This window comes from Podarcis filfolensis (assembly GCF_964270895.1).
Source record: "Podarcis filfolensis genome assembly, chromosome: 1".
Taxonomy (NCBI): Eukaryota; Metazoa; Chordata; class Lepidosauria; order Squamata; family Lacertidae; genus Podarcis; species Podarcis filfolensis.
Genome location: NC_139604.1, coordinates 88,492,833 through 88,508,715, shown reverse-complemented (window position 1 = coordinate 88,508,715; position 15,883 = coordinate 88,492,833). Strand labels below are relative to the sequence as shown.

Sequence of the window (15,883 nt, the reverse complement as noted above, 5' to 3'; positions counted from 1 at the left end):
CAGATAGATACTTTCTTCCTCTTATGACATCTCCACAGTGGTGAGCAGGCACAATGAATGTGCAAAATCCAACTAAGTAGACTGTAAAGACAGTTCTGCTCCCATCCTTGCCCTGGCCAGACGTGGAGTAACAGAGCCTTAATTCAGGCTTCCTCAACCTTGGACAACCTCCAGGTGTTTTTGGCCTACAACTCCCATGATTCCTAGCTAGCAGGACCAGTGGTCAGGGATGCTGGGAATTGTAGTCTCAAAACATCTGGAGGGCCAAGGTTGAGGAAGCCTTCCTTAATTAAACGCAGTATATTTGGACTATAGAAGATAAAAAGACTAAATGGTGCTCTCCTCACAACTGAAACAAGACCTTTCTATAAGTGGCCTTTTTGCTGTTGTGGTGTTAATCAGAAAAGTTAGGGCTTGCCGATATGAAGGTTGGCGGTTTGAATCCCCGCGACAGGGTGAGCTCCTGTTGTTCAGTTCCAGCTCCTGCCCACCTAGCAGTTCGAAAGCACGTCAAAGTGCAAGTAGATAAATAGGTACCGCTCTGGCAGGAAGGTAAACGGCGTTTCTGTGCAGTGCTCTGGTTCACCAGAAGCAGCTTAGTCATGCTGGCCACATGATCCGGAAGCTGTCTGCAGACAAACGCTGACTCCCTCGGCCTATAGAGCGAGATGAGCGCGCAACACCAGAGTTATCTGCGACTGGACCTAACGGTCAAGGGTACCTTTACCTTTACCTTTACCTTTACATGCTCAGGGCACATTGCTTGAGAATGCAGGTGAGTGCCTAATATTTAAAAGATATTCTGTAACAAAACTCCCTGCATGTTGAAACCTAGCAAGCCTGGGAAAAGGATTGTAGCCTGACCTTCTCCCCAATGTCCTGCATTTCCATTAGTGCAGAGTTTTTAACATGGCAGAAAATTCAAGCACATAGTTCCTCACCTGCATTTTGAAATGGGATGGTCCCAGGTGGGCTGTGCTTTGTGCTATTTTCTAACTGTGCTGAATGGCTCTAAGTCCAAAGATACTGTTGAAGTAGCGTGGTGCTGTCAACTTCTGATTCATTCGCCAGAGTTTTAATATTCCTTTGCAATATCCCTTGCCCTGTGCAGCGTCTAACTAGCTTTGTCCCTCCCACTAATTCAGATTCTCCCTTGTGGAAACATCCTATGCTGTGTTACAGCAAAGAGGGGCTGCAGGCTTCCCTCACCACTCTGCCTTCAGAAGCACTACAGACAGAGGCCCTCAAACTCTTCAAGGTATTTACAGAGACGGCTCTCCAAATATACTATTCAAGCATTTTATTTTATTATTGAAGAAAGATGAAAGGGAGAGTCAAGTTTGCACAAGGCCCAAAAGCAACTTAAAACTCTTTCCTTTCTCTCTTGCTGCCCCGTAATCTTGGAACTGCCTTTCGAAACACCTACGATGCCCATTATCTTGCTTAATTCAAATCCTTCAATACCCTTTTCATGAAGCCTTTGACACAGTCCCCTAGTTCCTACGCCCTACAATAACGCAGACTGTAACTTAGCATGTGCAACTGAAACAACCACATGTTTCTCTTTAAAGCCCCTGCCTCTGCTTCACTTCCTGTGCCATATACTGAATTGTAAGTTCCTTGGGGCAGGGACATGCCATTTTATAATCTCTTCTGTGAAACGCAGTGCATGCTGATGGCCCTATCTAAATACAGTCAAACCTTGGTTTTTGAATGTCTCGGCTGCCGAACATTTCGGAAGCCAAACACCCAAAACCCGGAAGTGAATGCTTCCATTTTCAAATGCGCCTTGGAAGTTAAACGGCTTCCAAGGTGCGTTTTTCATTTTTTCCCATTGACTTTGCAACCAGCCCTTTGATCCTTGGTTTTCAAACATTTCGGGAGTCGAACGGACTTCCAGAACAGGTTACGTTCAGAAACCGAGGTTCCACTGTAGTCGTCGTCATCATTGTTGTCGTAGATTATAAACTTGTTAATGGTTGTGAGGAAAATGTAATGATACTATCGCTTCCATCTCAGTTAATGTACTTCTGTTCTCCACCCCCCTTTATCAGTCTTGCCAGCTGTTTATCAACATTCCTGTGGAAGCTCCATCTATTGATTATCATGTGACCCTGGCTCAGACAGCACTCCAGGTCTGCCTGACTCACAGTGAGCTACAGAATGAAATCTATTGTCAGTTAGTCAAACAGACCAGCAGGGAAGCTCAGAATCACTCCGTCATCCAGGTGAATGTTCCCCTGTTCAAGGTGCCGATTGCCATGTCTGAATTTAAATGACTTATTAACAGAGAACTTCTTTACATGTTTGCATTTGTGCTGGAGGCAATTATATTTATTTCCACAGAAACCTTTTTTCTTTTTTACTTTTTTGGTCATGTGTGATAAGTAGTTTGATTCCCTGCAGAAGGGTAACATGCAGACAAAGCCTGAGAAATGATAACTGAAAAGGTAAAGTCAGACCATACTCATTCAGCTCCACTGGATATAGAATGGAAACCTTCACAGTGACACTGAAAAGTGGTTGATCATTGCCTCAGAAAACCTGACTACAAACATGCACACCTAATGCCTAGCTTAGACCTTATACTGGTCTGATAGTGGTGGAATAAAGTCCTCGTAATAAGGCTTCTTCATGTTTGATGGGAGCTGAAGCATATTTTTAATGGTCAGGGCACCCAGGCAAGCAACCTCAGCAAATTGCTGCTCCCCTGGTAGAGTTGTATCTATTTACACTAGTAAATAAACACTTTGCAAAACTGGCTCCCTCCCTCAAAACTATTGCTTCGGTAGCATTTGTGATGTGTGAATCAACCATCCATGAGAATTGGGTAATGATATTTTTGTCTTGAGAATAAATGGCAGGGACAACAGAAATGGTGGCTTTATTCACAGTAACCCTGTTTTTCTTCACAGTGCTGGCAATTACTAGCTCTTTGCGCTCCTCTCTTCCTGCCTCAGCAACATTTCCTTTGGTATCTCAAGCATCACCTACAGCAGCATGCAGACCCCAGGTGAAGAGCTTGTCTTGTCTGGGTTAAACTGGAGTCAGTTTTTATGAATGGCTCTAATAGGATGCAATAAACAACTACCTGACATTCAGAGGACATCTTAAGGCAGCCCTGTTCAGGGAAGTTTTTAATGTGTGATATTTTAGTGTATTTTTGGTTTCTATGGAAGCCGCCCAGAGTGGCTGGGGAAACCCAGCCAGATGGGCGGGGTACAAATAAATTATTATTATTATTATTATTATTATTATTATTATTATTATTATTCAACTTATTCTCGCTAACGGAAGAAATGTTTAATTTTGAATCCATGGCTGCGGCTATGGGAGAAATAATACCATTTGGGGGTGTTAATGCTGTGAAGCCCTCCATTGCAGGCTCAGGTTGCATATATGTGTAAATAAACCATGTATCATAAAAACACCACAGTCTCTGCTGTGCCTCATTTCCAAAAGGAAACACTGACCCTGGGTGAGCACCTGGAACCCCTGGTGACATGCAACAGCATGATAGTTATAGAAAAAGCAATAATTGCAATAGTGCAATGGGTGTTTCTGAAACATATTTTACTCCCCCCCCCCCCGATTCTGTGATTTAGAACCGAAATAGGCAAGTATGCCATCTACTGTCGAAGATCAATGGAGCGCACTTTGAAAGCTAGAGAGCGAGAAGCTAGACCTTCCCGAATGGAGGTCGTGTCCATTTTGCTGAGGAATCCCTACCACCACTCACTCCCCTTCAGCATCCCAGTACACTTCATGAATGGAACCTACCAGGTGAGGCAAGAGGGCTGGGTGACTTTACACTGAGAAGATATCAAGGCCGGGTGAAATGACCCAAATGTCTTCCTCCGCCTCAGTACAGAATTTGCCGTGGGTTATGCTTGCCGATGAATCTGTACAGCTAAACTGTGTCCATGTGCTCACCCATCAGCAATGATTTTGTCTTCATGATTGTTTCTCAACTGTTTCATTTCAGGTGGTCGGTTTTGATGGCTCCTCAACCGTGGATGAGTTCTTGCAGCGGCTGAACCAGGAGACAGGAATGAGGCTGTCGTCCAACTCGGGATTTTACCTATTTACAGACGATCCTTCTGGTAGGGATCTAGAACACTGCCTACAAGGCCCTATGAAGGTGATTACGCATGATTACTCATTATTTTTATTAATATTATTATTAATTAAATTTCTATACCGCCCTTCATCTGAGGATCGCAGGGCGGTTTACAATATAAAAACACGGAAACACATAGTACAGTAACAAACAAAAGCAATAACCCTGCCACACACAGTTTAAAAGTCAATAGATTGTTTAATTAGCCAAAGGTGTGGGAGAAGATGAACATTTTTGCCTGGCACGCTAGGTGAGCCTCCCTGGGAAAAGCATTCCACAAGCAGGGAGCCACGGCAGAAAAGGCCTGTTCTTGTCTTGCCACCCTCTGGACATCTTGTGGAGGAGGCACATGAACAAGGGCCTCCAATGATGGGAACACAAAATACATACCCCCAAAAAACCCAATATAATCCAATAACCGCCCCTCCCACAAACACATTAACTGAGTAAATACATTATCATGTATTTAGTTTAGTATTGAGTAAGGATTATTATTTAACTAGACTAATGATATGGAATTATTTTTGATGGAAAGAAAGAATTTTGTTTTATACATACAGCATACACATCTGTAAATATTTAATTGAAAATATGTTGGCACTGACTCACTTGTTTATTTATTTGTTTTGTTGTCCAAAGAAATAGTTAAAAGTTTTCCATGGCTTCTAAATAGTCTCTGTTCAAATATTATCACAGTGGGTATGCTTATTTCTAAATCCTTTGCAAAGTTTCAATATTTTATAAGGATTCATGTCTCACTGAAATGAGCCCAGGTTCGCAGTACTGTCCTATGACCTGTGCTGTTTTTATGCATGTCTAGCATGAAGTTTCTGTCTTCAGCCTCATTCAGTCTCTCTTTTAAAGATCTGTGATGTCATTTCAAAGTGGGAGCAAGCTCTGAAAGAGTTGAATCCTGGAAAATACGAAGGTGGCACGAGAATAGTGAAACTAACGTATAAAAACAGGTACTGCCCGTGCTGGCTTGGATTGGTATTGCATCCCTATGTCTTGTGGAGCTTAAGGTTTGATCCAGCTTTATATTTACTTCTGTTATTTAACTAGAACTGAAATTAATGGGAGGGGGAAGTATTGAGGAAATTCTCCTAACTGAAATTTGGATGCAGAAGTTCCAATTCAGGCTGCTTAAGTGGGACTTATCAACTGACATTGGCTGGATTGGCTCTGCTGGTGCATTTGCACCACCCTTCCCCTTCTCCTTTCTGGTAAGCAACAGTGACCCATCGCTTCTGTTAAGTGTGCTTCCTTATAGCAATAAAACAGAGAAGTCCCTGCCAAAAAAATTCCCCTCCACATATTCCCTTGAAATTAACTGGAAATGTGCAGGTCTGTGGAGGAAAACTTCCCTGGGGATTGCGCCCTGAGTAATCTCCCCGATATGACATTAGCTTTAAAACTGTAAGTAAAGACTCATTGTACTTAGACTGAGCAAGGTCTAGAAGATGCTGTGCTAAGGTGTGGCTGGCGTGTTTCTTTTTCCTCTTTGGCATTTTTCGCCCATTTAGGTTGTATTTCCGAAGCCAAGCAAAAGGTGAGACTGACCGAGAACGATTGCTGCTGGCTTTCCAGATTAGTGGGGAAATATCCAGTGGGAGATTCCCTGTCAATAAGGAGCTGGCTCTGGAAATGGCAGCTTTGATGGCTCAGGTGAGTGGCCAAACCCTCATGCTTGTGGGTGTCAAGGAGCAATAAGGTCACTGGTGGTTCCAAGGCAGAAAAAACCACATGCCCTCCCTCAAGCTATAAGAGGAACCACAGATACTGCTTGAATATTTTTATGTGACCGCTATAAAGTTCTCTATCTCTGCGTAGCATGTTGGAGTAGGTAGTGTTTCTAAGGCTACGGTTTGGTTCAAATGCACATGAAGACACTGTCTTGCTGAAGCTAAGCAGGTCTGGATCTGGTCAGTGTCCTGGACTTGGAACTCATAAATGTTCACAACTGGAGGTTTAAAAGTTGTTGTTTCCATAAGCATAAGGAAGATTTATTCATAGGCATCACAACCAAATCTTACAGTTGGTATCACTGTGGAGGAAGTGGTTAAGGTAAAGGTAAAGGGACCCCTGACCATTAGGTCCAGTCGTGGCCGACTCTGGGGTTGCGGCGCTCATCTCGCTTTATTGGCCGAGGGAGCCGGTGTACAGCTTCCGGGTCATGTGGCCAGCATGACTAAGCTGCTTCTGGCGAAACAGAGCAGCGCACGAAAACGCCGTGATCTACTTGCACTTTGATATGCTTTTGAACTGCTAGGTTGGCAGGAGCAGGGACCGAACAACGGGAGCTCACCTGTCACGGTGATTCGAACCGCCGACCTTCTGATCGGCAAACCCTAGGCTCAGTGGTTTAACCCACATTTATTATTATTATTATTATTATTATTATTATTATTATTATTATTGATTTTAAATTTCAAGTAGCAAAAAAAATACCCATACAAAGAAAACAGGACTTAGCAGTTGTACAGAAAAGAAAGAAAAATAGCCATCAAATGAAAGTGTCTCTCCATAAAGCTCCATGAGTTGATGGAGGGTGTAAACCATGTTCGATTCTCTTAACAAAGTCAATAAAAGGCTACCCTGTCATACAGAAAGTGTGAGTCTTCCCCCACAACGCTGATCAATATTCTTACTCTGAAAATGGAGTTTGTCCTTATGCACAGTGTCCCATACTTGCAAAATCCAGGCTTCAAAAAAGATTTGCATTTAGAGCTTTCTGATTTTTGACAATCACTTATCTAGCTGCAGTTGATAAATGGAGGATAAGGTCTTTATTGGTTATGTTCTTAATCTGAGGAGTAAAGATAGTAGGGCTAATTTTGGGTGTAGTGATTGTCTCATCATTTGATTATTTGAAAAACAATTGTGGAAACATCTGAGATTGGGTGCGTTTTAAAATCTCTCCTCTCAGCAGCGTCAGTGCTTTACCCCAGTCCTCGGGCAGTTCTTTTATTTAGGGCAGCTAAAGCTGCCATGTCAAATGGAGCTTCTGGTCTCTCTGGGTTGTTGTTATTTTCACTGCATGGATCAAAACGCCATCTTGCCTCGGTGATGCCACCACTCCTCCAAGGTTTAAAAGTTTTCTTGATGAAGTCAGTACAGCGTAGGTTACAAGCTGGTAAAGCACAGCAGGGTACAATACAGGCACCGACAAACAGCACACATTAGACCACTGACATGTGCGCCATTTTCAGCGTTGCAAGGAGGCAGGGGTGAAATGGGGTGGGGCAGACTTCCGTGCATCCCGTTGATGCATGTTGCAGCCAGGAAAACAATCCCCACACAAGTGTACAATACATGACTAGGCTTAGCTAAGATGTTGATCCAACACTTGTCACAAACTGAGTTTTTGAGGGAGTAGGAACAGAAAACCAGGGAGGGAGAATGGAATGAATTTTCCCAGAAGAAAGCATGACAGGGCAATGGAATCCTGAAAAGGAGCAGATCCCAGTTGTTGGTCTGAATTCTAGTCTACTGTTTAGAACTTCTACGTTACGTTCTTTATTTGTTATGCCTCTGATAGTTGCTTGCCTTCCACATTCACACAAACACACACACACACACACACAGAGAGAGAGAGAGAGAGAGAGAGAGAGAAGCACTCACACACTAATCGCTTGCACAAAACAATTGTTTGTTTTGATGTATTCCCCCCCCCCTTAGGTGGAATATGGAGACTTAGATCGGCCAGTACCATCAAGTCCTGGAAGGTCATCCCACTCCAAAATGCAACATCTTCTCCAGCAGGTCCTGGACAAATTCTATCCCAAGCGCTACAAGCAAAGCATTACTGCAGAGCAGCTAAGGTAAAAAGAGTACGCATGCCTGCCTGCTTTTTGCCATATGGAGTTTTGAGCTAAAAATAAAATATTATCTAATGCTCATCTTGCATTGTTATATGCTGTTTTTCTTTTTAGTCTTTTATTTTGAACTTTATTTAAAAAATAAATTTCTATATTTAAAAACAAGACGCAAATACAAGGGTTGAGTTTAGCTAATTGTCATTGATCTGGAACGCGAGTGGCGCTGTGGTCTAAACCACAGAGCCTAGGGCTTGCTGATCAGAAGGTCAGCGGTTCGAATCCCCGCAGTTCGAAAGCACGTCAAAGTGCAAGTAGATACATAGGTACCGCTCCAGCAGGATGGTAAACGGTGTTTCCGTACGCTGCTCTGGTTTGCCAGAAGCGGCTCAGTCATGCTGGCCACATGACCCAGAAGCTGTCTGCGGACAAGCGCCAGCTCCCTCGGTCAGTAAAGCGAGATGAGCGCCACAACCCCAGAGTCGTCTGCGACTGGACTTAACTGTCAGGGGTCCTTTACCTTTAATTGTCATTGAATGCACACAGATCTATCACTAAGAAATTCTGATTAGTAAGGCAAAGCACACACTTGCATCCTATAAAGGAAGAAAGACTCACAGCTTCAAATAATACCAACTTGACTCTCTCAAACTGAGGGTGAGGATTTTTGAAAATCCCGCCAATCTGGCTGAGTTTCCGCAGCCACTCTGGGCAGCTTCCAGTACATATAAAAACATAATAAAACATCAAACTTTAAAAACTTTTTGATACGGGGCTGCCTTCAGATGTCTTCTAAAAGTTGTGTAGTTCTTTATCTCCTTGACACCTGATGGGAGGGCGTTCCACAGGGAGGATGCCACTGCTGAGAAGGCCCTCTGTCTGGTTCCCTGTAGCTTCACTTCTCTCAGTGAGGGAACTGCCAGAAGGCCCTCAGAGCTGGACCTCAGTGTCTGGGCTGAATGATGGGGTGGAGACGCTCCTTCAGGTATACAGGGCCGAGGCCATTTAGGGCTTTAAAGGTCAGCACCAACACTTTGAATTGTGCTCAGAAACCTACTGGGAGCCAGTGACGATCCTTTAGGACCAGTGTTATATGGTCCTGGCAGCCACTCCCAGTCACCAGTCTAGTTGCCTCATTGTGTATTAGTTGTAGTTTCCATGTCACCTTCAAAGGTAGCTCCACATAGAGAGCATTGCATTAGTCCAAGCGGAAAATAACCAGGGCATGCACCACTCTGGCAAGACAGTCTGCAGGCAGGTAGGGTCTCAGCCTGTGTACCAGATGGAGCTAGTAGACAGCTGCCCTGGACACAGAATTGACCTCCATGGACTGCTGTGAGTCCAAAATGACTCCCACCTTCAGGGGCACACTTTCCCCATTCAAGACCAGGTAGTCTCCCACCCCCATCCCTCCCCCTGCGGCAATACTTCTTTCTTGTCAGGATTCAACCTCAATCTGTTAGCTGCCATCCATCCTCCAATGCGTCCAGACACTCACACAGGACATTCACAGCCTTCACTGGTTCTGATTTAAACGAGAGGTAGATTCAATGTTATGTTCCTTTTGTCAAACCTCTTATAAACAGTGTTTTCTTTTCTGGGGATACTCAAGGGTACGCAATACCGGCACCTTTTTTTTCCTAGAAGAAAAGCACTGCTTTTAAAAGTTGACACCTCTTTCTGGGTAGAAAAAAGCAGGCTCTTCGTTAGAGTCTGCCCTTTGTTAAGGGTGCTTCCAGATGATCAGTTCAGTGATCATTCATCCTGATTTGTTTGCTGAGAGATTGGATAACCTTGGCTATTTGATGGGCGTTTACTCTGAATTGTTTGCAGGGGAGGGTGGCTAGGCAATGTTGCATCAAAGCAAGCCTCTCCCACACTTCCTAGTGCATCTCCCCCTCACTTTTCCTACCTCAAAAAATAAAATTAAAAATCCGATCTTTCTGGGAAGTGAGTTTGTTGTGCAAGAGCTCCAAATCAGCTTTCGTTGTATTTGTTGCTATGTGACTGAATCCCACCTGCAAACAGTGACTGTGTGGAAGTGCCCCTGGTCAGCAGCACAGCATTTTGAAGTGGGAACAGCTGCTGTCTGCAGAAGCAGATTAAGTGGAGCATTGGGGCTCCTACACCCTTGTTGATTTGCAAACTTTGCATCCAAGCATAATGTCTGACTCATTTTGCAAACTTCCAGAATCAGGTGTCAACTTGTGAAATCTTGCAATGGCTGAAATGTAAACAAAAGTCTGGTGGCTTGCGCGTGAAAAGTGCTATTTTCTGCACTCTTTTGCTATACTGTAGTGACTCCACCATCTAATGTTTTGAAAAGCATTACGGTACTTTGAGGCCTTTAGGTGACAGATACTATATTAATGTATCTATTTTTATAAGCCCGTCGCTGAAAAAGATGACAGGTTGATCTTATTCCTATAGGTGGCTGGCTGACCGACTGGCTACAAAGTGGATGGCGCTGCAGGGATGCTCCCCGCAAGAATGCATTCGGATCCATTTGACTGTGGCTCGGAAATGGCCTCTTTTTGGAGCCAAACTTTTTCCTGCTAAGGTAATGCTGTGTTTCTATGCACAAACACATTTTATCAAACTATATTCCACAGAATATCATTTTGGGATAACATACTGGATTTTGTTTCATAGCTGGAGAAGACACTGGGTTTATTTATTTATTTTAAATAGGGATACAGTACAGTGGTACCTCGGGTTAAGTACTTAATTCGTTCCGGAGGTCCGTTCTTAACCTGAAGCACCACTTTAGCTAATGGGGCCTCCTGCTGCCGCCGCGCCGCTGGAGCACAATTTCTGTTCTCATCCTGAAGCAAAGTTCTTAATCTGAAGCACTATTTCTGGCTTAGCGGAGTCTGTAACCTGAAGCGTATGCAACCTGAAGCGTATGTAACCCGAGGTACCACTGTATAGATAAGGGACAGTGTTTTCAATCAGTTAGTCTTCCTACCACTAGGGGTCGCTACATAATCACATAGCCTTTGGAAATTGCAATGAAAACTAGCTTTAGCAGACAAACAGGATAAATGATCCAAATCTTACTTGTCAAGAGTTTTACCTCTCTGAAACTTTCACACTTACATAATAAATGCAGTAAGATTTTTTTGCCACTGCCCTTGCATTATTAATAACAACTTAAGCAAATGGAGGGCGCCATTAATCATTCTGTCAGCACAAACATTTCTGCTTCCTGATCTCCCCTCTCCTCCCCACGCCCTCTGTTCTGGGGGTTCTCATGACCCTCCAGAGTAGATCTGGTGGACACAGAGGGCAAGGAAGCTTCATTGTGCTAGCAGGAGTCCTCCTGCTCACTTCCGCTAGCTCATGGGGTTACTTCCATCCAGCCCTACGATGTATCTAAGGCAAGCCTGTGAAAATCCTTATTGAGCTAAAATGGAAACTTAAGAAGTTTTCCAGACAATATGACAGACCATTTTCTTCTTGCCTTGGTCTGAAATTCTGGAGAGCTGCTGCCTTTCAGTGTACACAATACTGAACTAGATAGGCCAATGGTCTGTCCTGATATAAGACTCCTGTTTTTCCCTCTTAATAATATTCCTGCAGCAGCTTGAAATTATTACAACACTACTGTATTTCATCACCATTCAGGGTTGGACTGGCAGATTTATTTGTATGGAGATACTGAATAGGTGTTTGATTAACAGAGTGCTACTAAAACTACAAAAAAAAACCCAAATCAGGGCAACAACATGCATTCCATTCACTTTCCGCAGTCAATGTAACTTCCCTTGAATTAGCAAAATGCTAGTTTACCACCAGTAATAAATCTAGGCCTCTCTTGTCCTAAAGATTCTTAAAATACTGAAACCAGCATGCATCTTCTTAAAAACAGTAACGCACACTGTGATACAGGCTTTCAACAGATATGATATAGTTAATAATGTGCACAAGATAATATGAACCCACAGACTTATCAGCTGTTATTATTCCTCCATGGTAGCATGACATTATAACAGTATTACTGTGTCTTATTATCATCTTATTTCCCCAGCCTGTCCTACCTTCTCCCTTGGAAGACTCTCCACTTTGGATTGCTGTCAATGAAGATGGAATCAGTATACTGGAATATAATACTTTGGTATGTTGAGAAACAGTGGCAAAGGAATTTCAGCTCTTTCCTCCAGAACCACATTTCAATAATTATGCAGGACAGAAACTGGGCATACATTCTGTCATTGACTCTGATTACAGAATAGGACAAAACAATTTATTTGGCTGAATCAGGTGTATTTATTAAATCAGGGAAAATAAACTGTTTCTTTAGGAAAGATAGTGGCAAATAAAACCAGAGGCAATAAGAGAGAAATCAGATGATTTCAAGAAAAAGCCGCTTTCAATTTATGGACTTCCAGTTCATTAAAGTCACACTACTAACTGCTGCTTCAACGTGGCATGCACTTAAAAAAACCAAAACTGGATTATATACATTTTATGATTTAACCATTTGTGTGGCATTCTGTTATGCTTTACTGTCATTATTATTTCATTTTAGAAATTCAGACTGAGAGACTTGTTCAAACCTATTCCTGAACGAGGCTTAGACAATTCCTAAAACCGTTTAGAGGAGGGTGTAGAAGACCAATGCTCTTATGTAGCAGTTTATTGTCCCTAATCATCTTATCCTCTGCTTACATGAAGCACTTAAAGCTGGCTTACTCGTACTCTTCTGTACTGACCTTTGGAGGCTGTCACGATGACTTTATGGTTGTGGTCAGTCAAGTGAAGGACAGGTGCTCTGGCAAAACCACTCCTGAAAAACTACTTTTTACAATGGCAGCTGTAAAGGTGAGTACAAAGCGAAGTGTGGGGAATTTCTTTTTTTTATTGAACATACATGGAATATAAACCCCCAGAAGGCAGCTGATGTTCCTTTCTCTGGACAGGGCCAGAAGAAAAAGGCATATATGTGTGTGTTCTTGGTGCATCAAGCACGCAGGGGTAGCTCTGAAGTGTTGGTCCTTCCAAGTTTCTTCCAAGCCTGAACAAGTTCCATGTGGTGAAGAAAGACCTTTTTATTTGGAAATGTATATTTAGGAAGTTACTTATTTATATATTATATTACTATTATTTTTTCCTACTGCATAAATTGCTTTCCCTGAGCTCTTGTGTGCAGTTTGACATCTAAATTACATTATTAAATGCATAATTAACACTGCAGTACCTTTATCCTGGGTTTTAAGCCCTGTAAAATCTCAGAAGTGTGGCCTGAGACTAGGCTACTCAGTCTGGGCATTAAGTCAGAAACCTGATATTTGCTTTTTTGCGTTTTCTTCTACAATAAGGTGTGACTCACCAAAGCATACATCCTTTCTAACTGGCCTACAGTTATAATAAGCACCTATTCTCTGTGGGAAATAAAATTTCTCTCAAAATGTTTAAATTTTAGATCATACACGCATCGTGTATGCACAGTGAGTTGAACAAAGAACACTGGCCAATGCATGACATCTCTGGTTAAAGGATTTTAGGTAGCTGAGTTTGAAAAGATCTTTGCCCAAGGCTGTGAAGTGCAGCTGCCAATCACATGACAAAACTGAGCTTGATGGACCTGTTTATATAATAGCTCTATGTCCCATTTTATAGCATGGGGTGATTGTATTGAAAGGTCAGCTTACTAGTTGGTCCAAGAAAATCAATTTTATTGGAATACTTTTTTTTTTCCTTTCACCTTCCCAACAGATTGCTGAAGTGACTCTCCTTATGGCCAGCTATATTAACTACAGTTCATCGACGCCACACCTGTCTCCTACACCTCCTCCTCAGAGTGTCAGCTCACCATGGAGAACGTCATCTACTAAGAAGCTCATGGAACTTGAAAGCAGGTCTTTCTTTCCTTCTCTGCCCCGGACCACTAAGGGGCCTACACTGCTGTAAGCCCTGTTTCAAGTGCCTTTCGGAGTTGTCTTGCCACACTGTGAATTGAAGACTGCTGTGATTTCATTGCTTATGTGCCCTGCTAATCAGGCAGACTCCAGGTCTACCTCCTTGGTGAAGTGCAACTTTCCTAGAGGTTTGTTTAGAGCTATACATCTTTTTTTCCCTTTAAGAACTAGAGCTGGGGGTAGGGTTACTTATTTTGAATAGAAAGGGTATCTTTCACACTTTGTCCCTGCTAGAGTTCTCATGTAGCACGGCATTGCCTCCAACCACTTTTAAACCACACCCTTGGTTTCATCTTTTTGGGTGGCTTCGCTGATTCCATGCACACTCAACTGTATCAAAGCTTTTTCTTTTGCAACCAGTATTTCTCTCAGACCTCACTCCCGATTGCAAGAGTTTTGACAGCATTCATCTTCTTACTAAACATGTGTTATGATTAGAAACTAATCATCAGTTTCTCAGCTATTGATTTCTTCCTGAATATGCATTCGTCAGCTATTGACCTGCAAACTTCCCAGAACACAAAGCTTGGTTTGGGGTCTTCACCTGATTGCCAACTTACACTCTCTTGCCTTTCCCACTCTCCCCTGCAAAAATAGCACTATTTATGTAAGATCCTATTTCCCCCCCCAAACCTTTTGTTTCCCTACCTCATCTTCTGAAGTGTGCTGGGTAAATGAATATGTACCATATTCCTTAAGACATTATTTCAAGTGCAAACATCCTGAGATGATAGACTGACAACAATGGCATTGCCGAACACACTGGATCAGAGAATTCACATAATATGTAGGCAACTAGAATAATATATTGTTGCCTTGAAAAAGCGCCTGAGGAGGGGAAATATGTGCTTTTCCCCAACTGCAAGGACTTTTGTTCTGCATAAATGGGGGTGGGGGTGAGGAGAGACACCTGACTTGGGAGAACTATTGCTTGTAAAGAAAGGGCTTAGAAGAGGAAATAGCTATGTTGAAGGTTGGAGTCAATTACTTTTGTACCTATTTTTCACAAACATACTATATAGTACTCTAAAGATGTGAGGAACTGGCTGGGAGGACTTGATATAGATTAACATAGGGATACCCAGGACCAAAAAGCAATACTGTCTGGATCCCAATAGTCCTACCAACTTTTGTGCAAGGTATGATAAACATTTTGTCCATACATTCCCTCATGGGGAAAACAGATTTTTTTCAAAAGTTGTGAGATACAGGGGTGTTCCACACTTCTGATGTTTACACCTATTGGGGTCTTGTACAATAATGCCTCAGTTATACACAAATGTGTATTAAATCTACAAATGTGGAATGACTTCTTCGTATATGCAGGGGATACTTAAGGAATGGCTGCTTAGTATTAGAAGTTTCCTTTGATGATCCAGAGGATTTCCTTGTAGCTGAACAATTGCACACATAGTATCTAGACTTTCTGAATATGGGGGGAAAGAAACTACTTTGACTAAAACATTTTCATGGTTGATGAGTTTTCATACATGGTACAGCATTAGGGTGGAATAATTTAACATGTTTACTTTTGAACTATAGTAAAATGCAGGTAGTGTGCTTTTGGGGGAACTGGCAAAAACATGAATGATTGCAAGAAAATATCCCTCATATATTCTACTAGATAGATACTGTACCATAGCATTACACAAGGACAATCCCTTGGCTCTTGCCATAGAGGTGCATTTTATGATGCATAATCTCAGGTGTATGCTTTGAAATGTTGGAACCACTATATTGTATTTATTTTTGGATGTGTTCACTACTGACATTTGTACTAGGACCACTTTGAAATGGGAAGGCATCTGATGTTGTTTTGCCTCCCAGCTTATGGCTTTGTTTAACACAAAAAAACCTTATTTTTTTAGCAATACTTACCTTTGGAACTCCTGCTTCCTTCAAAGGGGAGTGGTTAGCAAACAAATACATTTCTAAATGGTGTCCATCTTGCCTTTCAAAATAAGTGATCTCCTTCCAATAATCACTTGTGACAAAGCTGATAGATCGATTATAGGTATTGCTGATCA

At 42.4% G+C, this 15,883-nt stretch overlaps 1 protein-coding gene across 6 annotated transcripts in view; it reads left to right on the top strand.

Annotated features, from left to right (window-relative positions):
• Nucleotides 1–15,163, top strand: part of PLEKHH1 (pleckstrin homology, MyTH4 and FERM domain containing H1) — a 44,501-nt gene extending 29,338 nt beyond the window's left edge. For all 6 annotated transcript variants that reach the window (XM_083604150.1, XM_083604148.1, XM_083604147.1 and 3 more), the window contains exons 18-29: nt 1,146–1,258; nt 2,055–2,228; nt 2,916–3,013; nt 3,606–3,783; nt 3,986–4,141; nt 4,985–5,085; nt 5,644–5,785; nt 7,799–7,941; nt 10,366–10,495; nt 11,966–12,052; nt 12,613–12,759; nt 13,654–15,163. In XM_083604150.1, coding sequence (XP_083460276.1) covers nt 1,146–1,258; nt 2,055–2,228; nt 2,916–3,013; nt 3,606–3,783; nt 3,986–4,141; nt 4,985–5,085; nt 5,644–5,785; nt 7,799–7,941; nt 10,366–10,495; nt 11,966–12,052; nt 12,613–12,759; nt 13,654–13,848 — 1,664 coding nt within the window. In that variant the 3' untranslated portion in view covers nt 13,849–15,163. The remainder of the gene's footprint in view (nt 1–1,145; nt 1,259–2,054; nt 2,229–2,915; nt 3,014–3,605; nt 3,784–3,985; nt 4,142–4,984; nt 5,086–5,643; nt 5,786–7,798; nt 7,942–10,365; nt 10,496–11,965; nt 12,053–12,612; nt 12,760–13,653) is intronic.
• The last annotated feature ends 720 nt before the right edge of the window (nt 15,164–15,883 follow it).